The sequence below is a fragment of the Manis pentadactyla genome, chromosome 16 (assembly GCF_030020395.1).
Source record: "Manis pentadactyla isolate mManPen7 chromosome 16, mManPen7.hap1, whole genome shotgun sequence".
NCBI lineage: Eukaryota > Metazoa > Chordata > Mammalia > Pholidota > Manidae > Manis > Manis pentadactyla.
In genome coordinates this window covers 14039087-14064922 of record NC_080034.1, presented here as the reverse complement: position 1 = coordinate 14064922, position 25836 = coordinate 14039087, and the positions used below count along the sequence as shown (strand labels likewise).

General features: G+C 37.8%; 1 protein-coding gene across 1 annotated transcript in view; it reads right to left on the bottom strand.

Moving 5' to 3' along the window:
• Positions 1 to 25836, bottom strand: part of EYS (eyes shut homolog) — a 1412275-nt gene that overhangs the window by 384662 nt on the left and 1001777 nt on the right. Inside the window, 1 exon segment of the mRNA XM_057494276.1 lies at positions 15577 to 15809. Coding sequence (XP_057350259.1) covers positions 15577 to 15809 — 233 coding nt within the window.

Below are 25836 nucleotides of genomic sequence, written 5' to 3'. Positions count from 1 at the left end.
TTTTTGCCTTCTTTGCTTCCGTTTTCATTCTTTGCATTTCCCAAGATGTCAACTGCGTACAGGTCCTTTCCAGAACACAGTCCAGGCACCGCACATGCTAATTTGAAGAGAGAACTGATTTTAAGGGGCTCTTTTGCATTTTATGCCAAGAAAATGTCAGATGCACTGCACATAGGAATCTGTGGCACATAGGCCTTCAGGCACCTTCCTAAACCAGGTGTAAGAAATTTGTGAAAAAGCAAAAAACAGATTCTGAAAAGCTCAAATGATAGAAAACTTCTGTAGTTGTTTCATGGTATCATTAAAGTCCATCTAAAGTTCCCACTTTCTATCCTTCTTTTACACTAGTAGAAAGAAATATCACTACATATCACTACCTAACTCTGCATGAAAGCTCACATTCCATATGATATATCTCCACATATTCCAGAGGATGCAAGCACTAAATACATACTAATATTAACATAGGATGTGGCTAAGAAAGAATGATAAAATATCATAGAAACTCATAAACATGGGAATATCATGAAAAGATGTGATTAGAGATGATAACAAAGACCTTCTAAACATAATTGCCAATCAGTATTGCAGAATGAAGTGTATGTGCCTGAAGCATATCTATGGGATTCACATTTGTGTCAAGGAATTCAGTATCTGAATAATGGAACAGTATTGCTAACAAAGCTAGCTGAGAAGTCCTTGACGTTGGAGTAATAGGTCATTTGATATGCATGGGTTACATGTGTATAATTATGCCAATAAGACAGAAATAACAAGTAAAATCTCCCAAAATTTTTTAGAAAATTTACATGGTTGATTTAAGATTTCTATCATTCTATTTCAAAAGATTGCAAGTCACTTCACTTTCTTTCTTCTGAATTATATTACAGAAAGCTCTAGAGAATAATCTTCAGTGGTTTGCGATACTGCAACTGAGCTCAAAGTTGAGTTGAGCTGCTTACATTTTTGAGACTAATAAATATTTATGAAATATTTATAAAATTAAGGGTTATTTTCAATTTATTCAGGACGAGAAATTTCAGCAAAGGTTCAGAGATATACCAAAAAATATATCCAGCTCTTGTGTTGCCATGTTTCAAATCCTATGATCCATAGGGAAGCATCCTAGGAATTTTTTGTTACTTTTACTTCAAGCATATTGGTAAATATTATAGTCTAAATATTTCAGACTTTAACTACAAAAGGAGAGAAGAGTAAATATAAGCGTTATGAGGAGCTCTTCAATAAGCCAAAATCAGGAGGGCTACCTGAATGTTCAGGGCAAAAACATAAATGAATACAAAATCTGAAAATTGCTCAAATTCGAACTAGCTACAATGAGGAATAGTTAGGGATTGAGTCTTTAATTTGAATACAGAGGAACAGCTTTTATATTTTTTCCTTTTTCCCTAAATACTACAGTATTTACCAAATAGCTAAATGGTTATTTGTTTTTTTTAATTGTTCTCTTCAAATTTAACAAAAAACATTGGATATCCTTCTGCATCTCAAGATAGATGCCTGCACTGGGAAGATATAAAAGAAAAACAGCCACTTCCCTAAGGATTTGTCACCCAGGAGACAGACATAATTCTATGAAAATACAAGGCAGTAAACACAAGACAGAGAAGGGACCAGATACTATGGGAAAGTAGAACAGGAAATCAGAAGCAGGTTGGGATGTGAATGACAAAAAGATGGTTTCCCAGAGAAAACAATTGACTCAAGTCTTTACAGAAGACAAGTGGCTAAGCAGGTAAAGAGGGATTTTCACATCGAAGGAACATAGGAAGGCATGGGATGTGACATGTGAGAGAACATGAAATGTTATAAATCCCATAGTATAACTGGATTAAGGTTTTGGATGACGGGAGGTTGGAGGAAAGCCAGACAAATAAGCAGGCATCAGATAATGAAGGGCCGTGTACATCAGGGAATGAAATGTATTTGGAAGAAGCCTCAAGCATAGATCTTTAGGAGAAGTCTGTAATGGATCCAGATGAGGAAACCTCAGTAGTCATGCACAAAAAGAAATCACAATTCCTCACTCTGTGAGGGAAACAAAGTCATTCAATTAGGAATAAAACATTCAGTGAGAATATGGATTTTGAGGTATTCCCTACAATTCTAGAAAGCATCCTTTCTCCCAAAGTTCTCTGTTTCTCAGAAGCTGTTGTTTGCAAGTAATGTCAGAAAGCACCTAAGAGAAAACAATTTTAGAATTCCTAGGCTGGAAAAGCTAGAATATTCCATCACCGAACCTAAGAAGACAAAGAGAGATATATTGGGGTGGCAGATGGTGGGAAGAACTTGCTATCAAATCCTGCTGCCTTCCTTTCCCCATGCGTGGTGATCTGAAAAGTATCCCTTTAATACAGTTCCTGCTCTATGACCTCTCTCTGGGATTCTGCTTCTCAGGAAACCCATCCTTACCAAGTTGGGAGCAAACTAAGAAAACAGCCTGGCTAGCAAGCTTTCCTGGCAAAATAAGAGGAGTCCTTGCAGCAGAAGCATAGTTACACAAGCTTTCTGTTAGTCCAAAGTCCAGAGCAATGGCCTAATGGAACCCAGGAGGTTTCATGTTAGAGACCAGTCTGGAGGTCAATAAATTTTAGAACTCAAAAGGGCTCTCAAATTGATTCTAACTCTGCCATTTCAAATATAGTTAAACTGAAGGTCAAACGGGTCATGATTTATCTACTGCTATGTAACTAATTAATGGCTTGGTTGAGACTCAATTTTGCATCTTCTCACCCAAAACCCATTGCCTTTTTCAGTAATTCTACTTCTCAAAAGGATGTGCTCCCAGAAATCTGCATTAGGGGGTCAGATTTGCTTGTAGCCACGGGAGAAATATGAAAATTCCTGACAATGGTTTCATTTACTCTTTATATCACAATGCCTATGTTGTAGAATGCAAAGAGCATGTGACTTTTAGAATCAGAGAAACAAGAGATTCTAGGTCTTCGGAATGCAGTTTTGTTTTTAGAACCCTTTTGGGTAGAGTTGATTCTTCTTGGCCACTAGAGATGAATCAGTGTAAATGTTTTGAAAAGAACAGCAGGAAGAAATACCATTTATTATTCCTTGACAGTGCATTCTTTTACATCTTGATTAAATGTATTCTAGCTTTATGTTAATATAAAATCATCTGTAAGAGGATTTTTTCTGTTTTCTCAAAGTTCTTATTAAAGTCTCCACACTGCAGACAGTGGATGATAATTAGCTACCCTTTTAAAAAGTGGTATTAAACATAGCTCGGTGGTACATGCTCAGAAAAGGCCAATTGATGCAGCTACCATCACCCCCAAAATCTATGTTAAGAGAAAGCTAGAGATCTATTAGGGAGACTCTTCAGAAGGATTTAAAAGAGTAGCAAGCAAGGTGACATATGTTGTCCCCACTCCAAAGCAAGAGAGGAAGTCCCCTGAAGTGTCACTCAGAACTTGTGGAGAGCAGGATGCAGGCTAGCAGAGCTCAAGCCATTTGTAGGACCCCCTCTGCTGCTGTGTGTGTGAGAACTCATGGGAGAATCCGACATGTGTTCCTAGGGCTGGGAGGCAGGGGACGGGGACTGGCTGCAAGAATCCAAAAGGCAGTCAAAAGGCTGCGGCACGCTGCAAAGTCAGTGAGAAGTAGGATTCACGCATGGGTTTATGTGCACTGTTTCCAGTAGGCAAGACAGTGCCAATAAGGAAAGTGGTAGGTAATTAAGCTCAGGTCATCGAGAGGAAATCTCATCCAAGAAGACGTCTACTGTGTGAGGTATTCTAGCCAAAAAAGACTGAAACATACTTCCCACAGAGTTGCGGAAGGAAACTTGCAAGACATGAGCTGAGTGTGTACAAGCCACCACAGAATGTGTCGTAGGGAATCACAAACCCCTGGTGTTCCCAGATGACAGAATGCACTCACCGCCTACAGAATGACAATCAGCGCCGGCTGAGGAATAAGATTTTTGACATTGTTTCTGATTCCTTCTACCCCTCATCTGCCCAGGAGGAGGTGGGTCAATGGGAGGGGCGGGAGGGTGTGGACAGCTTCAAACTAAGTGCGGGAGTGTGGTGGCATTACTTAGTTAAATTGGATAAGACTTTTTAATACCTGCAAGTGACCCGTGAGCTGTGGGACAGATCCAGGTTGTCTCGAAATATGGGGAAGAGAAATTTGGTAGAAAATAAATTGGTTATGGGAGAAATTAAATTATTCTTGAGTGTGGCCTACCAAGTCAGGTCATTTAAAAAACTAAATTTGTTACAATGTCAGTATAGATGGCATTCCCTCAGTGTTTATTCTCTATTTCATAAAGGTAGATTTTAAGATAGAAATGCATAATGGCTAAAAGAACAATTTTTTGGCATCAAGCACAGTTGGTGTGAGCTCTGGCTTTGCCCATCCCTGCATGGCCCAGGCAAAGTACTTTCTCTGTGTCTCAGATTCTTCATCGGTAGGATAGGAATATTAATAGTTGCAGTTTACACATTTTGCTGTATATTCGCAGCTCACCACAATTCTTCCATCTTGGGCGCTGCTTTCTGATCTCCTTCAGCAGCCAGGCTGGCATAGCACACCTTTATCCAGAGCAACTGGGCTAGGTATGGGGGTTAACTTAGCCAACCACCTCTTGCCAAGGGTCAACCCAGGAAAGACTCATTCTCCCACAGGGGTAGGACTCTGCAGCACTGAGTCAAGAGCCATCGTTAGCAGGAGAGAAGGAGAGAAGAATGAAACATGACTGCCACAGAGAAAGTGCCCTAGGTGTTTTTGTTCCTAGTCCTAATTCCTTCCTGGGACACCTTTGCATTCCCATTCTGGAGCTCTATGAGATGCTGCGCTTACATTTTTATAACTGTTTTTCTATCTTTGCTTGCATTAACTTGGATCAGATAGGAAGGATAGCTACAAAGATTCAAATCCCAGTTCCAGCTGGCTGCGTAACCATGGACGTGTCCCTTTTCTCTCCTGAGCTATGGGGATAGAATAGCATTTACTCAGAATACTACTCAACCATGAAGAATAAATGAGTCATTGCATGCTAAGACGAAGCACAATGCAATGCCTAACACATTCAGCAGCCAATAAATGTTAGCTGTGGTTTATTGAGTTGATTTCTGTAACATGGGAAGAAAGTAACTTTGACTAATAAAGTGTTATCTGACTCAGGGTTGGTGTGATGGTTGAAAAGAGGAAGGGTGTGGAAGAGCGACCATGGCTGGTCCCAAGCGTAGAATCAGAGCTATTAGTTGCTACCATCTGCTGCTTTCTCACTCCTTAGTTGCTACAGCTGATGTTAATCTGCAGAAACAGGGAGATTACACAGAGCATTCATTCCTCATTTTTAATCTACAAGCAGCAAACAGAACTTCAGGCAAAGGGTGACATACATTTGTGTGAGGATTGGTTTCAATTTCCGCATCTGTCTATATCTACTCATATTTATTCACATCCGTATCTATGACCCTAGGACAGAGAATAAAAAGATATCCATGGAGACAGCTTACCAAAATAGATTAAAGCTATTGAAATCGATTTTGCATTTCAAGGACAGACAGTTTAAAGAACAAATTATTTTGCTCAGGTGACTTTCAATCTCATTAATAAAATTATATTTTTGAGTAAGGACATGATGTTGCCCCTTACATACAAGTTCTATTAATTGTTTCCTGCCAAAGACACAACACACATTAAAAAAAATTGCCTGAAAATCAATTTCCTAGAGGCTGTATAATTTATTCTTAATTAGCTCTGGCCATTATTGTCCTTTTGTTTTGCCATGTGTAATAGCATTTTAGGGCATGTTAACATCAGCCTTTGTTTTTACTATTGATCTATTCTCATTTTATCCAAGTTTATATCTTGCAATTCTTTGCACTGATTTATTCTAGTTAACTAGAAGACAGAATTTTTTATCAAATCTTTACTATTTCATTGTAATGGTTTGATACAAAACTATTAGTGTAGCTTTTCTACCATTACTTAAAGTGTTAAATACAGAATTCAATTAATCCTGTTAATTTAAGTATCTGGTAATATATTCTCACATGGAAGAGCTTAACATTTTGTTTGAATTTGGATGGCTGTAACTTAGAAAAAATAGCTTTTATATGTAGCATCTGACAATAAAACTTTACTAAGTTTTTTGACAACAGGAACAATGGACCTACTACAAATTTGAATAAAAAGATGAATGAAATTAGTGGAATTGATTTTCTCTTCATTAATTTGGTTTAGCTCCATTTTTAGTGTAAGAAAATTATTGGTACTTGTAGTTTTCTCTTAAAAAGGAACTGGAAAAAAAAGTTATTCTTACATATTAATTTTCATGATAAAATAATATTCTCTTTGTCCAGAACATTCTCCTCTCTGCTTTTCAAAAGACTAGTACCTTCTCATTTTTTAGTTTTTGATTAAGTGACATGTCCTATACTGGATATTTCTAAGTAGGTCTTTTACTACTCTCACTGTACCCTACCCTGCTCTTCCTTATTACAGCATTCTGTTTCAGAGTTTGTATACAGTTTAGATTTATATTTGAATATTTGCTTCATTATTGGTTTATACTTATTGTAAATGGTAAAAGGCAGGGAATATGTCCATCTTATTCACCAATGTGTGACCAGTGTTTGAGACTGTGCTTCGCACATAAAATGTATGCAAGGAATTTGTGGCAGAAATATGGATGAATGACTTCATCTTACTTAATTTATAAATGAATTTATATTTTAACTATCTTCTGTAGAAGATTCAGGGCCCATTGTTGTGTGAAAGGCCTTGTTTAATATACAAATGTAATATACATGTCTGGCATACAGCAGATGATCAGGACTGGGTATATAAATCTGACAACTATCAATGGACAGCTGGCATTCAAATCTCACTTAATGGTAGACAGTCAAGCATACTTAAGAGAAGAGAGATCAAAATGAGTACTTTAGAGTTTGTTAAATAAATGACTCCTTAATGCTTGCTATTTTAATAAATAGTTTAAATCAGTCTTTTGACCACATCTTTCTATCATTTCAGGCGCTTCCATCTTCTTTCAATGTACTCTAATCAAACTTTAAGTTGAAAAGGTCTCTTCATCTTCTCCCCATCTCAACACCATTGTTCAATCAACACCATCATGGCTGTTAAGCCATTTTCATTTTGTCTGTGGAACTGTGTAGACTAATATGGTATCCACCAGCCACATGTAGCTATTGAACACTAGAAATACTGTTAATATGAATAAAATGTGCTATAAGTGGAAAGTACACAGTGGACTTTGAAGACTTAGAATGAAAAAAAGAGTTTAAAATAGTCCGTTAACATTTCTATACTATTGAGATGACAATATGAGGCTAAATGAAATACAGTATTGAAAATAATTTCTTCTGTCTCTTTTTCATTTTTTAATGTGGCAACAAGAAAATTAAAAAGTGGCATACATGCTTTGCATTATAATATTATTGGACAATGCTTCTATAGAATTAAAAATTAAGTATTTCATGATCGCTGCATACCAGCATTTTTCTATTTATTAACTCCTGTTTAAATATTTCACCTTAAATTGATTTCATAGGCAGTAGTATACATCATTCTAATTAACTTTCTTCTCTTCTTTATAACCAAATTTACCTTAGGAAAAAAAGTACCTCTAAATAAGACTGTCAATTAAAAGGGATGATAGTAAATTCATCAAATGTTATGTTTACATAATATTACATTTTTACATATCTACAGTCAAAAATATCTATATCCATCTATCATAGAAAGAGAGAGAGAGGTAAGTTGGTAAATTGAAGTCACTATTGTCTTAATTTATCTAAGTTTATGCAATTACTTATCTCAAGTATATGCAACTCAATACATTTTTCTTTCAGTTCAACTTGGAATCTGCCCTAGAACAACCTGGAGGACATGTGCTGTGGCAGATAAAATACTGGACTTGAATTGTGTTCTAGTTCTAGATTTGTCCTTAACTAATAGTTTCCATGAGTTATTTCTCTTGGACTTTGTTTCCATCCCTGTAAAATGCTAGTTTCAAATAACTTAATTTTAAGATATTTTCTAATAGTAAATTAATTTGATAGCCCCCAAAGGCCCTAAACATGTATCTTAGTAATCTTTCAGGTTCAGAATTTTCCATGTGTGTGCATGTGTGTTCTGTATGGTGTGCAATAAATCTGGATGCATATAACAATATGGTTGTAGCACTGGAGTGAGAAAGATAAGACACATCATAGTTCCCAGTGTGCACACAGACATCTAGTTACAACTGTTTAGCTAACTGGTCATTAACCTCTTACAAGCCTACATCATTTGCTTTATTATCCATAATGGTTTTGCCATGATAAGGTTTTACTGCACATGATTCAGCTCTTCCATGGATAGGTGGGACAGAAGATGGTGGAAGAAAGGGGAGAAAAGGTGCTTTGCTGTCATTTATCTTCTATAATCACATTTCTTACTATTTCTTCTTCACAAAATAATACATGAAAAGATATGAGCCACATTCAGGCTAGTAAATTTTTGATTAAAAAAACCCTAAACTATGTTCTATAGAGAGAACATGAAGATCTGTTATTCCAAATAATTAGGAAACATAGGGTTAAAAGAATTTTCCCTCTTTTTAGCCTGTTGAAATTACGTCCCAGTTTTCCCCTCCACCTTATCCCCCTCCTCACTGTAAACTTTTCTAAATTCTATTCTCAGATTCAACATTCTAAAGCAAGCTCTGATCATTATGTCTTTTTCCCACCAAAAGCCATTGTTAGTGAAATTAATATTTTAAATCTGTCATCTAGGGCTCTCTGCTGTATGGGTCCCACCTGAATTTACAGCTTTATTTCTCAGCTAATCCCACATGTGCCCTGCTCCCAAGCCAAGCCAGACAGCTCCCAGTCCCTTCATGTATTTCCACATTCTAATTCATTCAACTCATCCTTGTATGTACCATTTCAGATAACTGCTGTCTCTGTGGAATATTTTTTCTTCATTACCTAAATTGGATGTAAGAAAGGAACAATCTCTGTTTATGAAAATATTTTGATATGCTGTTTATGCTGTGCTTGCAGGAGGAACAGCAACAAAAATTTTTGCTAAACTCTTCTGCAATATAAATGAATACACATGTCAGAAACTCCAGAAGAAAACAGAAAATAGGGGGAATGATAAGTAGAAACAAGAGAAATATCTGAGGAACTTTTAAGGAAAGGATTAATGTTCAGTTTTGAAGTATGTGTGCAAACCTGCTTGCACATGTGTACTATAAACGCCTTGTGTGAAGGCTTCTACTTTGTGTGGAAATGAAGAAGAGGCCCATTGTGTGGAATCTTGGTGGAGATATAGTCTAGTTACAACGTTAGAAGCCTAACTTAAAAGATGACTCCTCTGTCCCTCTCCTTCCTCTGCTGTCCTGGCATGGGTCGGCCTATGGTTGAGGTTTTGCTAATTAGACAGTTTCAAAGTATTTCTGAATCTGGAGCGGGCAGCTGAGAACACGGTGGCAGTATGAGTCCCTCCTCAGGGGCGGTGGTACCCCAGCCTTTCCCTGGGTGAGCGTCTTCTCTCTGCTTCCTGCTGAGGAGCCTTCCACAGTGTCCTGAGTGCATTTTCCAGCGGTTCCACTTGCTTCCCTCAATTCTATGAGCACCAGATACCCATCCAATGAACTTCCTTTTCTGTTACATGACCATCTAAATCCCCTGAGAAATGATATCAGGTCCTGTGGAAGGTAGAATAATGTTCCCCTTACCCCCCCACAAAAATAATGTCCACATCCTAATTCCTAGGATCTCTGCATATGTTACTGTACATAGAAACAGGCATTAGGGTTGCAGTTGGAGTTAAAAGTTGTTAATCAGGTGATGCTGAGACACAGAGATCATCCCAGGTGGGCTCTGTGTAATCACAAGGGTCCTTAAGTGCAGAAAAGGGAGGTAAAAGAATAGATTGAATGATGTAATATTAAAAACACCAGACCCACCATTGTTCCCTTTGAAGATGAATGGAGGGGGCCACGAGCCAAGGAATGCAGAAGGCCCCTAGCAGCCAGAATAGGCAAGGAAACAGGCTGTCCCTACAGCCTCCAGAAAGGAACACAGACCTGCCAACATCTTGGTTTCAGCCCACTGAGAATTATATCAGGCTTATAATGTACAGAAATTTGAGATGGGAACTTGTGTTTGTGTGATAATTAGTTAAGGACACAATAGAAAATGAATATAGGTCCTAAGTAAGACATTATTGGTGAGGGGTGATGATGAGCCGAGATTATGTAGCTTTAAAGACGGGATGTGGGAAAGAGCCTATGACCTGGGGGATGCGTCTTCTCTTCCTTGAATCCCCTACTCCACGCCCTATGCTAACAAGTACCTGCAAACTTAGACAAGAATATGCTTTCCTCATTTCCTACTGCCTTCAAGGACTGATTGCATGTGTTATATACATGCTAGGTGCTCAACTAATGTTTATTTAATTGAATATGTTCAATGATAGGGGAAAAAGAGGATGTCTACTAAGGCAATAAAGGAGATAAAATAAATATCCCTTTTTTGATGGACAGAGGGATATGCATATTCCCTTTTGGATTATTGCCAATGTTAAGTAGACGTCTAGTTTTTCAGAGTTACAAACACCAGGATGGGGAGAAGCTGAACACAGTGCTCCCTGCTGGACAGTGCAGCAATTACTCAGGGAGATAAGCCAGAAGACTGGAGCCCTTCTGCCCTCCCCCACCTTCAAAAAGGATATCCTTTGCCTCTGGTGCAAGTAAACCTGTTTCTCTTCAGCCCCTGTCTTTGAGTTCAATTCCCATTCGTTGTCAACATAACATCTTAATACTTCAGCAGTTGCCATTTACTAATATATATATATATATATATATATATATATATATATATATATATATATATATATATATTCAGCATTGCTCTCTGATTTGAAAGATTTTCAGTCATGGGTATTATGTTTGAAAAGGCCAACACCCATTTCTGGGCCCTTTTCAGATGAGGTAGACCATCAGTCTCTGGAGAGGATTTAAATCATTGTTATAAGAAGCTGACTAATGATCTGCTTCTCTCTCTGCCTTCTTAGCTCTGGAATGCCAGACATTCAGTCACCTGATCTAAAGTTAATAAATAAATTCAGACTACTCTAATATGCCTTTAAAATACATTCCAGTTATGGCAGAAACAAAGGCAGACATTAAAGAAGTCTCCCCCCTTTTTTTAAAAATAACAGAACACTTAGTAAAACCTTTCATTTTTATTTCTAGGTTTGCAATTTACTCAGTACAGTTGACCTTTAAACATATATGAAATATACACAGACAGGATATCAAATAAAACAAAAGATTTCCTGTTTTTAATATATGGCATTTAAAGACTCCTTTATTGCACTATTTATAAAACTGTTTTATAGAACACTAAAAAATATGGGGCTGTTTAAAAATGTTAATCCTATAATTAATAGTCAGAAGCATACGTTTTCCCTGAGCACAAGGCACTGATATTCTAAATCTGTCACTCTGCACTTTACAGGAGGAGACAGCCATCTGCCTGCATGCAGCCATCTAAAACAAAGCAAGAATATATGCTCTTGTGTTTCCCCTGGCAAGATGCAGGATCGTTACGATAAAGCAGGCAACAAGGGTTAGCTCCTACGAGTTAAGACAGCACGTGCTGAGAAAAAGGAACATATTACATAAAACAGATTTTATAAGTCAGGGTTATTAGGTGCCTGGATATGAATGATTTGATAATGCAGAGCACATGACATCATCTAAGTAGTGGGAAATAGGTGAAAGGGTGACGTGTTACTGTTATCCTGTAACCCTAAAAATCCTTTCTTTGTGTCACCGAATCTAGGGCTATTTCAGTTAAGGCGTACCCAAATTTATACCGCCATTTTTCTGTGAAAAATCAAAGTGGTTAGAATAAGATATTTTAACATTTTCTCACAGGTTAAGAATATTAACTGGAGGAAAAATGGAGCAAGGCCATGAGGAAAAATCGATGGCCTGTGCATTTTCACGTAGAGATGCCGATGTGATTTTATTTTTTTCCAGAGGGTCATGTTTTTTATCACCTATGTCCAGATTTTTCTGAAATTCAAATCTTTGTAGTCTATCCTAAGTGTTACATTTTAGTGTTACTGAACACTAAAATACAACTCTATAATATTAATATAACACTACAGTCTAGTGTTAGTGAACTGAAAAAAAATATATATGGAGAGAGAGATACTGATTGATTATTTTAGGGACTGTTTATCTAAAGCAAGGTTTTTTACCAGGTAGTTGATACACTTTGAAGCTGGCATACAATACTGTTTATTGAAATCCACACAGAAATTGTGGCATCTGGCCAACCTGGATAATGCTATAAAAAGTCATGCATTGGTACCAGATTCCCGAATCACGAGCCTTAGGCAGCAGGCATCATCTGTCAATCTGGTCTGAGATGCGTACCAGTATGAATTATATTTAGAGCATGAGATTGAAAACGCAAACCTATTCTTGGCTTTCTTTATGACTGAAAGAAGAAAGGTACTTAATTCAAATTAGGGAGAAAATGACTAAAAATAAATATTTATAATTTTTACACTTAGAAATAATATTCCCAATTCTAAAAATGCACATCACACCACAGTTAAGGATTATACTGAAACAGTTTCCCCCCAAAAAAGGCAAGAACAACAAAATTACAGGTAAATACTAAGATATCTGATAGTCTAAAAAGTCTTATTGCACGAATTTTGTTTAGCGTGTCATACACCTCAACTATTTCTGATCACGTCTTTCTTTTTGAACAATTCTCTAACTAGTAATAGGTACTGACTTCCAGTTTCTCATTTTTATTGTGCACATGGAAATAAATATTACATAGTAGATTACTTAGATTTAGTAACACATTATCAAACAACTTACTAGTTTTAAAAATATTGTAAATCCAATAGGAAAAACAGTTAAAAATATAGATGGCAGAAGTGATTAATAATGGTGGGAGAAACAAAATATTCCCCACAGTGAATAGAGCGCAGAGATCCCCAATTCTTTTCCTGAGGTCAGTTTCCTACGCTCTGCCACCTAAAACACCCAATACAGTTCAACCTCAGTCAAGCCTTGGGTTTAACTCTGTACAAACCTGGATTTTTCTTTTTCTGGAAGAAAGTATAGGTCTTCATATGAAGTGTTTAAGCTACTGAATGAGGAGTTAAAGAAGGGAGAAGAGGGGAGAGAAGAATTATGGCTGGAGGGTCATTTGTAGTCTAATATGTGTGATTGATCAGAAGATAGACTCAGTAACTAAGGACTTCTCCTTTCACATCAGTTTTAACCACAGTTAGTAAATTTGGATAAAAAAAAATTTCGAAGTTTATTTTAAGAAAGGTAAGGAGGGTCTTTTTCCAAGACTCAACCTAGCATGAAATTAAAGAAAGAAAAAACACTCCCAGAGTTTTAAATGGTAAGAGTGGATCTAAAAGAGCCTTGCAATCCAAATTACGTCCCTGGAACCCTGCCCCCAGAATGTATTATTAAGGATCTCAGATTGTAGCAGAAGGCAAGTCTCATGATATTTTGCAGACATATGACATATTCACTCAAAAATCAAGTAATAGTCATGTGTCTTCTATTTTTTACAGTTAAAAAATAGACTTTAAGTAAGGACACATAATGTTTTACAATGAGCATGAAAATAGACTGTGTTTCCATTTCTGTGGTTCTTACTGTATTTACCCTCTTACTTGGCTGAATATCAACACATTCATAGCAGTCACACAGGGTCATTTGGGAAGAATAGTTGAGTAACTCCCACATTTTGGTATTTTAAAACAGTTATTTACCACAATCTTGGATAAGTGATGAAATTCTCTGCCATCTGAATCATTATCCAATAGTAATTCTCACCCCCACCTCCCCAATTTAGAACCAGTGATTAATTTTACATAGAAAACAGTGACACTTTTCAGTGATTAGTGGAGGAATGATGCAGTCAGCAGCGTCATGACCTAATGCCTTTGTGATCTGCCCACGGCGTTTCTGGCTCTAATTGCCAAATATTGCTGTAATTAACTCGGAGACTCTTAGGAAGCCATTAGATGTTGACAGTATGGGAATTTTCTTTTGATTCATAAATAGCTCCATTAATGCAAAAACCATATTTTTAAGCAGCAAAAAATAATGTACTCTTCAACACACCAAAATATTTTAAATACAGGATTGAGTATAAAATATAAAAATCATGATTTGGTACTAATTAAAACATAAAAATACTATCAATTAGAATCTAATTGTTTCTATAGTGATAAAGGATGGATGCACCATGATTTTAGAAGAAACTATAGACATAACACTACATATGAATTATAAAAATGAGCAAAGGAAATCTTATTTAGAATGGAGTTGGGAAGCCCTGAAGGGGATGCTGTCACCCCCTACCACTTCTTTCACCCCAGCAGGAAGAAGGAAGATAATTCTTAGTATTACTGGAGACAGGCCCCTGGTCTCTTTGAGAGGAAGAATTCAAGAATGGATGAAAAAAAGTGGTTGAGCATTAAGAGTTTATTTGGAGAATGAAGTTCAGAAAAAAGCAAGAGTAAACGACCAAGAGTTGGGGCATGGGCAGACTCAGAGGGGGTCACATAGGGAACAGGGCACTTTTTTTATGTGTAGGGAGATGAATATTCGCTAAGTGAGATTAGGTTTCAAAGGGAACAGTCAGGGTCCTCCTGGAGGTCGGGCTTGCTCCTCCCGCACATAGGATAGTGAAAGTTTTATGACTGTGTTTGTTTCTCCTTCAACCGTTGTGGCAGGGGAGGCATGGTTTTTACTATATTAATGATAGAAGGGCATGAATTTTACTATATGTTTGAAAGTATAGTATATTTAGAGGTGAAATCAGGATCAACTTTCCCTCCATGTTACCAACACGCCCCATCGCAGGGAAGAGCTTGCACAGAGTATAGAATGTAGGCAGGCATCCAACTGAGCTCCCCCTGCCCCGTTCCTGAGCACATCTGGTTATCTACCTCCTATAACAAAAGGACTCTACACATTAATTTTACCACCTGTTTTTAAGAAAGACTGTCTCAGCAACGAAGCACTAACCATGTCTCGCAACCAATGAGAAACCTCCACAACCTCAAACCTTGTTCTCCAATGAGTTTCATTCATAACAACCTCCTCAAATTTCCTCCTAAGACCTAATAAAACCTGATCTTCCCTTTATCTCTTCAGGCATGCTTGTGGTTTGCCATAGTTTGCTTGTCCCAAATTGCAATTTCTCTTTTATTCCTGCACATAATGTTAGTAAAATAACAATTTTATTTTTAAGGTTGATAGAATTTTAACTCTCATGTTTTGTGGCCATTGAACATATATTTTGAATGGCAATTCTGATGAAAAAAAAATCTTATGTTTGCTTTCACAATACTGAACCAAAAGTGTTTTATCAGAACTCATTTAAAAATAATATTATATAGATATTTCTTATTTGTGTTAGTATCCATCTATTTGTTCATGGTAAGTTTCAATTTCCTTCCGCCCTCTGGAGATGTTTAAAAAAATACAGAAGGGTAATGAAGATTGATTACCTTGTTCACAAGCACGGCCAGTGAAATGCAGTGGACAGTCACACTGAAATGAGACTATACCACCTGCGAGGAAGACAGGATGGCAGGTACCCCTGTGGTGGCACATATCCTCCTGGCACGCTGATGGTGCTGCCGCAGGGAGCCTGAGGGAGGTCCGCAAGGAATCAGCTCCTTCTGCTGCACCAGTGGGAGCAACAAAAGAGGATGCTGCCCACAGAGTAGAGTCCTCAGATCTAGATTTATAAACAGGTCAGAAAGCGCAACATAAATAACAAGCTACCAGGTACTTAAACAGAAGTAACAGAAACTTCGGTTTAAAACAAGAGGGAATAAAAACAATTTAATTGAGGGCAAATAGAATCATCATGTTTGTTTCATAACTGTATGATTTATAAACGTTGAATCACAGAATGTGACCCTAGGTGAATCCTGGAGCTGTAGTCAGTCGGTACGGTTCTGAGAAGCCAAATTACTTTCTTCAAAGAAGTAAGAAACCTAGGTATATTGGCCTTTCTAAGTCTACAAGTCAGTTCTCTTAGGCAAAAGAATTAGAATTTTGGCTAAGCACAGTTCTATTTTGGCTATTCTAGACCTCATGAGCCTAAGATCAAGAAATTAGGTCATGTTACATTTTAGTTGTAAAACTGCTTGAACTTCAAATATTTCTAGGTTAATTACTAGAAACATGTATTTCTCAGTGACTTGTGATCATTTCTAGGAGTTATCCAAGAGGTACCGTAGAAATGCCTACAAATGATGTCCTAATTTTTTTTCAGTTTTACTACCAGTCTAATTATTTCTTCCCTCAAAAATGATATACAGGAGTCGGAGTGGGAGGGAGAGGGAGCCCAGGACAGCTGAACACCCAGCCCCAGCCATCCGGGCCAGAGCACAGACACAGTGCGTGCCCAGGGGGCCCTGGATGCTAGGGAAACAGGGCAGCAAGACTGGTGAGCGGGTACCGGAGGCCTGGCGCCGGAGGACAAAAGAAAAGCGAGCGGCCATTTTTTTTTTTTTTTTTTGTTGTTGTTGTTTTGTTGAGGTGAGTGCTTTTTGGAAGTCTTAAAGGGACAGGGACCCCAATACTAGGGAAACAGGGCAGCAGGACCAGTGAGTGGGTGCCTGACGCTGGCACCTGAGGACAAAGAAAAGCGAGCGGGTTTAAAAAAATTCTTAATTTAATTTTTTTTTTTTTTTTTTTTTTGTTGTTTTGTTTTGGTGAGTGCTTTTTGGAAGTCTTAAAGGGGCAGGGCGAGTCACTTAATCCAGAGGTAGGGAATCCGGGGATCTCTGGGCACCCTAACCCCTGGGCTGCAGGGAGCAGGGAGGCCCCTTACGGAGATAAATAGCCTCCCAGCAGCTCCTGCTCCAACGCGACTCCACCATTTTGGAGCAGCTGCCCGAGCCAGGCCACGCCCACAGCAACAGCGGAGATTAACTCCATAGCAGCCGGGCAGGAAGCAGAAACCCTGTCTGCGCGCAGCTGCGCAGCACAAGCCACTAGAGGCCGCTGTTCTCCCAGGAGAGGAGGGCCACAAACCAACAAGAAGGGAAGTTCTTCCAGCCGTCACTCGTCCCAGCACTGCAAACTATTCCTATCACCATGAAAAGGCAAAACTACAGGCAGACAAAGATCACAGAGACAACAACAGAGAAGGAGACAGACCTAACTAGTCTTCCTGAAAAAGAACTCAAAATAAAAATCATAAACATGCTGACGGAGATGAAGAGAAAAATGCAAGAGCAATGGGATGAAGTCCGGAGAGAGATCACAGATGCCAGGAAGGAGATTACAGAAATGAAACAAACTCTGGAAGGGTTTATAAGCAGAATGGATAGGATGCAAGAGGCCATTGAAGGAATAGAAACCAGAGAACAGGAACGCATAGAAGCTGACATAGCGAGAGATAAAAGGATCTCCAGGAAAGAAACAATATTAAGAGAACTGTGGGACCAATCCAAAAGGAACAATATCCGTATTATAGGGGTCCCAGAAGAAGAAGAGAGAGGAAAAGGGATAGAAAGTGTCTTTGAAGAAATAATTGCTGAAAACTTCCCCAAAATGGGGGAGGAAATAATTGAACAGACCACGGAAATACACGAAACCCCCAACAGAAAGGACCCAAGGAGGACAACACCAAGACACATAATAATTAAAATGGCAAAGATCAAGGACAAGGAAAGAGTTTTAAAGGCAGCTAGAGAGAAAAAGGTCACCTATAAAGGAAAACCCATCAGGCTATCATCAGACTTCTCGATAGAAACCCTACAGGCCAGAAGATAATGGCATGAAATATTTAATACAATGAAACAGAAGGGCCTTGAACCAAGGATACTGAATCCAGCACGACTATCATTAAACTATGACGGCGGGATTAAACAATTCCCAGACAAGCAAAACCTGAGGGAATTTGCTTCCCACAAACCACCTCTTCAGGGAATCTTACAGGGACTGCTCTAGATGGGAGCACTCCTAAAAAGAGCACAGAACAAAACACCCAACATATGAAGAAAGGAGGAGGAGGAATAATAAGGGAGAGAAGAAAAGAATCTCCAGACAGTGTATATAACAGCTCAATAAGCGAGCTAAGTTAGGCAGTAAGATACTAAAGAGGCTAACCTTGAACCTTTGGTAACCATGAATTTAAAGCCTGAAATGGCAATAAGTACATATCTCTCAATAGTCACCCTAAATGTTAATGGGCTGAATGCACCAATCAAAAGACACAGAGTAATAGAATGGATAAAAAAGCAAGACCCATCTATATGCTGCTTACAAGAAACTCACCTCAAAACCAAATACATGCACAGACTAAAAGTCAAGGGATGGAAAACATATTTCAGGCAAACAACAGAGAGAAGAAAACAGGGGTTGCAGTACTAATATCAGACAAAATAGACTTCAAAACAAAGAAAGTAACAAGATATAAAGAAGGACACTACATAATGATAAAGGGCTCAGTCCAACAAGAGGATATAACCATTCTAAACATATATGCACCCAACACAGGAGCACCAGCATATGTGAAACAAATACTAACAGAACTAAAGGGGGAAATAGACTGCAATGCATTCATTTTAGGAGACTTCAACACACCACTCACCCCAACGAATAGATCCACCGGACAGAAAATAAGTAAGGACACGGAGGCACTGAACAACACAGTAGAGCAGATGGACTTAATAGACATCTACAGAACTCTACATCCAAAAGCAACAGGATATACATTCTTCTCAAGTGCACATGGAACATTCTCCAGAATAGACCACATACTAGCCCACAAAAAGAGCCTCAGTAAATTCCAAAATATTGAAATTCTACCAACCAATTTTTCAGACCACAAAGGTATAATAAATTCTACAAAGAAAACAAAAAGACTCACAAACACATGGAAGCTTAACAACATGCTCCTAAATAATCAATGGATCAATGAACAGATCAAAATAGAGATCAAGGAATATATAGAAACAAATGACAACAACAACACAAAGCCCCAACTTCTGTGGGATACAGCGAAAGCAGTCTTAAGAGGAAAGTATATAGCGATCCACGCACACTTGAAGAAGGAAGAACAATCCCAAATGAATGGTCTAATGTCATAATTATCAAAACTGGAAAAAGAAGAAGAAATGAGGCCTAAAGTCAGCAGAAGGAGGGACATAATAAAGATCGGAGAAGAAATAAACAAAATTGAGAAGAATAAAACAATAGCAAAAATCAATGAAACCAAGAGCTGGTTCTTTGAGAAAATAAACAAAATAGATAAGCCTCTAGCCAGACTTATTAAGAGAAAAAGAGAATCAACACAAATCAATAGAATCAGAAATGGGAACGGAAAAATCATGACAGACTCCACAGAAATACAAAGAATTATTAAAGACTACTATGAAAACCTATATGCCAACAAGCTGGAAAACCTAGAAGAAATGGACAACTTCCTAGAAAAATACAGCCTTCCAAGACTGACCAAGGAAGAAACACAAAAGTTAAACAAACCAATTACGAGCAGAGAAATTGAAACGGTAATAAAAAAATTACCCAAGAACAAAACCCCCGGGCCAGATGGATTTACCTCAGAATTTTATCAGACATACAGAGAAGACATAATACCCGTTCTCCTTAAAGTTTTCCAAAAAATAGAAGAGGAGGGAATACTCCCAAACTCATTCTATGAAGCCAACACCACCCTAATACCAAAACTAGGCAAAGACCCCACCAAAAAAGAAAACTACAGACCAATATCCCTGAGGAATGTAGACACAAAATTACTTAATAAAATATTAGGAAACTGAATTCAAAAGCATATCAAAGGGATCATACACCATGACCAAGGGGGATTCATCCCATGGATGCAAGGATGGTAAAACATTCGAAAATCCATCAACATCATCTACCACATCAACAAAAAGAAAGACAAAAACCACATGATCATCTCCATAGATGCGGAAAAAGCATTTGACAAAGTTCAACATCCATTCATGATAAAAACTCTCAGAAAAATGGGAATAGAGGGCAAATACCTCAACATAATAAAGGCCATCTATGATAAACCCACAGCCAACATTATACTGAACAGCGAGAAGCTGAAAGCTTTTCCTTAGAGATTGGGAACTAGACACGGATGCCCACTCTCCCCACTGTTATTTAACATAGTATTGGAGGTCATCGCCATGGCAATCAGACAAAACAAAGAAATACAAGGAATCCAGATTGGTAAAGAAGAAGTTAAACTGTCACTATTTGCAGATGACATGATATTGTGCATAAAAAACCCAAAATACTCCACTCCAAAACTACTAGAACTGATATCGGAATACAGCAAAGTTGCAGGATACAAAATCAACACACAGAAATCTGTAGCTTTCCTATACACTAACAATGAACCAATAGAAAGAGAAATCAGGAAAACAATTCCATTCACAATTGCATCAAAAAGAATAAAATACCCAGGAATAAATCTAACTAAAGAAGTGAAAGACCTATACACTGAAAACTACAAGTCACTCTTAAGAGAAATTAAAGGGGACACTAATGAATGAAACTCATCCCTTGCTCATGGCTGGGAAGAATTAATATCATCAAAATGGCCATCCTGCCCGAAGCGATATACAGATTTGATGCAATCCCTATGAAACTACCAGCAACATTCTTCAATGAACTGGAACAAATAATTAAAAAATTCATATGGAAACACCAAAGACCCCGAATAGTCAAAGCAATCATGAGAAAGAAGAATAAAGTAGGGGGGATCTCACTCCCCAACTTCAAGCGCTACTACAAAGCCATAGTAATCAAGACAATTTGGTACTGGCACAAGAACAGAGCCACAGACCAATGGAACAGACTAGAGAATCCAGACATTAACCCAGACATATATGGCCAATTAATATTTGATAAAGGAGCCATGGACATACAATGGCGAAATGACAGTCTCTTCAACAGGTGGTGCTGGCAAAACTGGACAGCTACATGTAGGAGAATGAAACTGGAACATTGTCTAACCCCATATACAAAAGTAAATTCAAAATGGATCAAAGACCTGAATGTAAGTCATGAAACCATAAAACTCTTAGAAAAAAACATAGGTAAAAACCTCTTAGACATAAACATGAGTGACCTCTTCTTGAACATATTTCCCTGGGAAAGGAAAACAACAGCAAAAATGAACAAGTGGGACTATATTAAGCTGAAAAGCGTCTGTACAGCAAAAGACACCATCAATAGAACAAAAAGGAACCCTACAGTATGGGAGAATATATTTGAAAATGACAGATCCGACAAAGGCTTGACATCCAAAATATATAAAGAGCTCACCCACCTCAACAAACAAAAAACAAACAATCCATTTAAAAAATGGGCAGAGGAACTAAACAGACAGTTCTCCAAAAAAGAAATTCAGATGGCCAACAGACACATGATGCTCCACATCGCTAATTATCAGAGAAATGCAAATTAAAACTACAATGAGACATCACCTCACACCAGTAAGGATGGCTACCATCCCAAAACAAACAACAACAAATGTTGGCGAGGCTGTGGAGAAAGGGGAACCCTCCTACACTGCTGGTGGGAATGTAAGTTAGTTCAACCATTGTGGAAAGCAGTATGGAGGTTCCTCAAAATGCTCAAAATAAACTTACCATTTGACCCAGGAATTCCACTCCTAGGAATTTACCCTAAGAATGCAGCACTCAAGTTTGAAAAAGACAGATGCACCCCTATGTTTATCGCAGCACTACTTACAATAGCCAAGAATTGGAAGCAACCTAAGTGTCCGTCAGTAGATGATTGGATAAAGAAGATGTGGTACATATACACAATGGAATATTATTCAGCAATAAGAAGAAAACAAATCCTACCATTTGCAACAACATGGATGGAGCTAGAGGGTATTATGCTCAGTGAAATAAGCCAAGCAGAGAAAGAGAAATATCAAATGATTTCACTCATCTGTGGAGTATAAGAACAAAGGAAAAACTGAAGGAACAAAACAGCAGCAGAATCACAGAACCCAAGAATGGACTAACAGGTACCAAAGGGAAAGGGACTGGGGAAGATGGGTGGGTAGGGAGGGATAAGGGTGGGGAGACGAAGGGGGGTGTTAAGATTAGCATGCATAAAGTGGGGGGTTGGCGAAAGGGGAGGGCTGTACAACACAGAGAAGACAAGTAGTGATTCTACAGCATTTTGCTATTCTGATGGACAGTGATTGTAAAGGGGTTTATAGGGGGGACCTGTTATAGGGGAGAGCCTAGTAAACATAATATTCTTCATGTAATTGTAGATTAATGATAACAACGACAAAAAAAAATATAGAAAGGGAGATTACTCCCTGATAAGATAAAACTAACTGTAAATCAACGATTAATGCATGCTTTAAATATCCTTAATTTTGATCATTTAAAGGGTGTCAGATGATCAGCTATGGAAGTACATTTTTCTGATAATATTCCTTTCTCTTAAAAAAAAAAAAGCAGTTCCTGTGTGGTGATCTCCAATAAGTTCTTCACAATGGTATAAAGGGCATATCAAAGTGTGGGCAAAGGGTCTGTTTGTGTTTATACAGAGGATCAAAGCCTAATTTGGCTACCCAGAAAAAGAACTAAGATACGATATGAAGAAGAAGTTCCAACATCAACATACTCTGGAAGAGTCATTCTAGAAGATTATCATCAAAAAACGTCAACAAAGATCCTGGCACTATTGCAGTTGTAGCTGCATTCATCCCACCGGTTCCTGGACTTGCCATTGGAATGAAGAAGGAGATATCTTAGCTGGCCTGTGCATACAGTAAAATAACAAATTTGACTGTATCTATACTGTTGGAACTCAACCAAGAATTAGGAGAAGTGCAAGTTGCAGTGCTCCAAAATCTTGAGACTACAGACTATCTACTGTTAAAAGAACATATGGGATGTGAACAGTTCCCAGGAATGTGTTGTTTTAAATTGTCTGATTTTTCTCAAACTATTCAAATTCAGTTAGACAATATCTATCATATCATTGATAAGTTTTCACAAATGCTTAGGCTGCCTAACTGGTTTTCTTGGTTTCACTGGAGATGGCTGGTAATTGTAGGTCTGCTTTGGTTATGTAACTGTATTCCTATTATGTTAATGTGTGTGCACAATTTAATTAGTAGTTTAAAACCTATACATGCTTAAGTTACTCTACAAGAAGATATGTCAAAGAAATAACCAATCTTCCCATGTTTTCTTCTGTCTGCTACTTCTATAGCTTTTCTTCTTCCTTCCTAATTACAACCCTTAAATAGAATTCATGCCTCATATCGAATTTACTGAGTATCATAATTCTTCCAAGTGGTAAAGATACCTCAAGTGAAATGCTGGGCATAAAACCCACAGGGCATAAATCTGCAAAGAAGTAAAAAGCTAACCTTTTCAAACAATATTGCTTTTCTCTCACTTACCAACTTTACATTTACCTATATGGCCCCGCAAGATGGCTGGTTAGCCAGAGACGGGTAAGATTCCTTAAGGGAGGAACAACCTAAGACAGGCACAGTCGCAGGGGGGACATCAGGTGAGAAATTAGGGATCAACAGAGGTGAGGCTTAGAACCTCACCCCCCTGTTTTGAGAGAAATCTTCTGCATCCGTGGATGTTTTGTTGCCCCTGTCTAGCTTGGATTAATACTTAGTCTATAGGCACAGACCTGATCATCTACATTTGCCCTCTTCCAGCACTAAATTATGTTTTCTACCTTTATCTTGCATCTACCTACCACTTCAGCATTTTATTAAAAAAAATAATAATAATAATAATAAGGGAGAAATGTGGGATTCACATATAAATCAAGTATAAAAATCAAACAAATATTCATATCTGACCTGATTTTTCATAGTTCATAATGCGTGATCAAAACCGAAAGTTTCTGTGATGACTGCCCTTGCACTGTTCACCATGTAAGAATGTATTCACTATGTAAGAATTTGTTCACCATGTAAGAACTTGTTCATTGTGCTTCAGAAGATTGAGACTGATGAGAATTAGGCTTGGGGTGGATTAATGATTGTGCATTGAGTCCCCTGTACAGAATTTTATTGTTGTTAACTGTTAACAACCATTTGATCAATAAATATGAGAGATGCCCTCTCAAAAAAAAAAATGATACACAAAAAAACGATTTCTTTTCAAGTAAGTTGAAATCCCTTACTTTTATATTCAAAGGTCCCTGATATTTGAATTCCCTTTTTACTCTCCATCTTATTTTATCATGATTCCTAATAAGTCTCTTAACTTCTTTCCAACCAAATGAGATGACCATTCCTTAAAGATCCTGAGCTTTCCTAATTTTGGAAGGTTGTTCAAGCCACTTTCTATAGACTGTTTTAACTCTCTTCCTATGTCAAGTTCACGTAGTGTCAAGTCAGGGTCTATGTTATTTGCCCCACGTAGCTTTCTTGGTCGCTCCCAGCCCACCAAAATGAAACTGACCGTTCTCTCATCTCTAAAATCCCACAGTATGTCATTGTACCACTGCAAGCATATTTGCCACCCGTTGTAGTAGAGTTTTATGTGATACACAGCCACTCCTGGGCTATGAACTGGTCATAGTTTTTCTACCCTCACCTCCACCCACAAACTCCTCATTTCGGCAGATTCCTCATTCGCAGTGAGCATTTCATAACACAGTTGTTGAGTTCATGTCTTCAGTGACCTCCTGAGTGTTACCTACATGCTATTTGGGAAACAGTGCTTTTGGATTTTTCATTTAATAAAATCATTTGGAGAATTATCTTTTTAGTGTAGAAAATCTCGCTGCAGTAAAAATCATCAACTATTTTACTGAGTAAATGTTTATGTTGTATATTGTCATAAAGACAGAACCTGGGCCAAAGAAGTTGGTTCAATGATGCTCTTTGACTGAAATTAGAGACTTATTTTTGTTTCTACTACATACACCGCTGTCAGCTTACTGGGATAAAAAACTGAAGAAAGTGAAATAATTCATGAAAACATTTTATCAAAATAATATTAATGTGCAGGTCAGTTTTTTTACAATTCTTTCACCACCGGAAATCCTTCTTTATGGTGTTTATCATATTTTTTATGAGGTTTTCAGCCTGACTCTCTCTCCTCTTTCCTCTGGACTGCAGTCTCCATGAAGGCAGATGCTCTTTTCTTCATTTTATCCCTAACAACAGTGCTTGATCCCAAGTAGGCTCTCCAGGAAATATTTTATAAATGAACTTGAATCATTTCTGTAAACATGCAATGCACCACACTACTGATGAGAAACATGGCAAGTGAAAATAATTTTGTCATATTCAGGGTCAATTTGATAACTTTATTATACAGCTCTTTAGTTTTTTAAATCATCCAAATTCTAACACTTTTGGCAATCTTACGATCATCTTTCTTTGATTTCTCTAAATAATAGGTGAGCATAGCTCTCCCCTTCTGCATTCAGAAGTTTGTCCCTTTAAGGTAACTTTCATCAAGCTAAATATGATAAATTGGATCACATGGGATTTATTACTCAGTATTCCATATTCTAATTAAATTTTCATTTTTAGTGTTTCTGAATAATTTCACCATTTTGTCTGACTCTTCCCGTGGACTCTACGAACTGTAGTCAATCATCTCTTTCAAAGGAATAATTAAACTGAATTAAACGTCACTACTTGTTTCTCCCTTGATAGCTGCTCAGGGAGCCTGTGTCTCACCTGAAAAAAATCAGTATGTTGCACATTTCAGTTGCTAAGTGATTACACAAAAATAATTACTATGAATTGA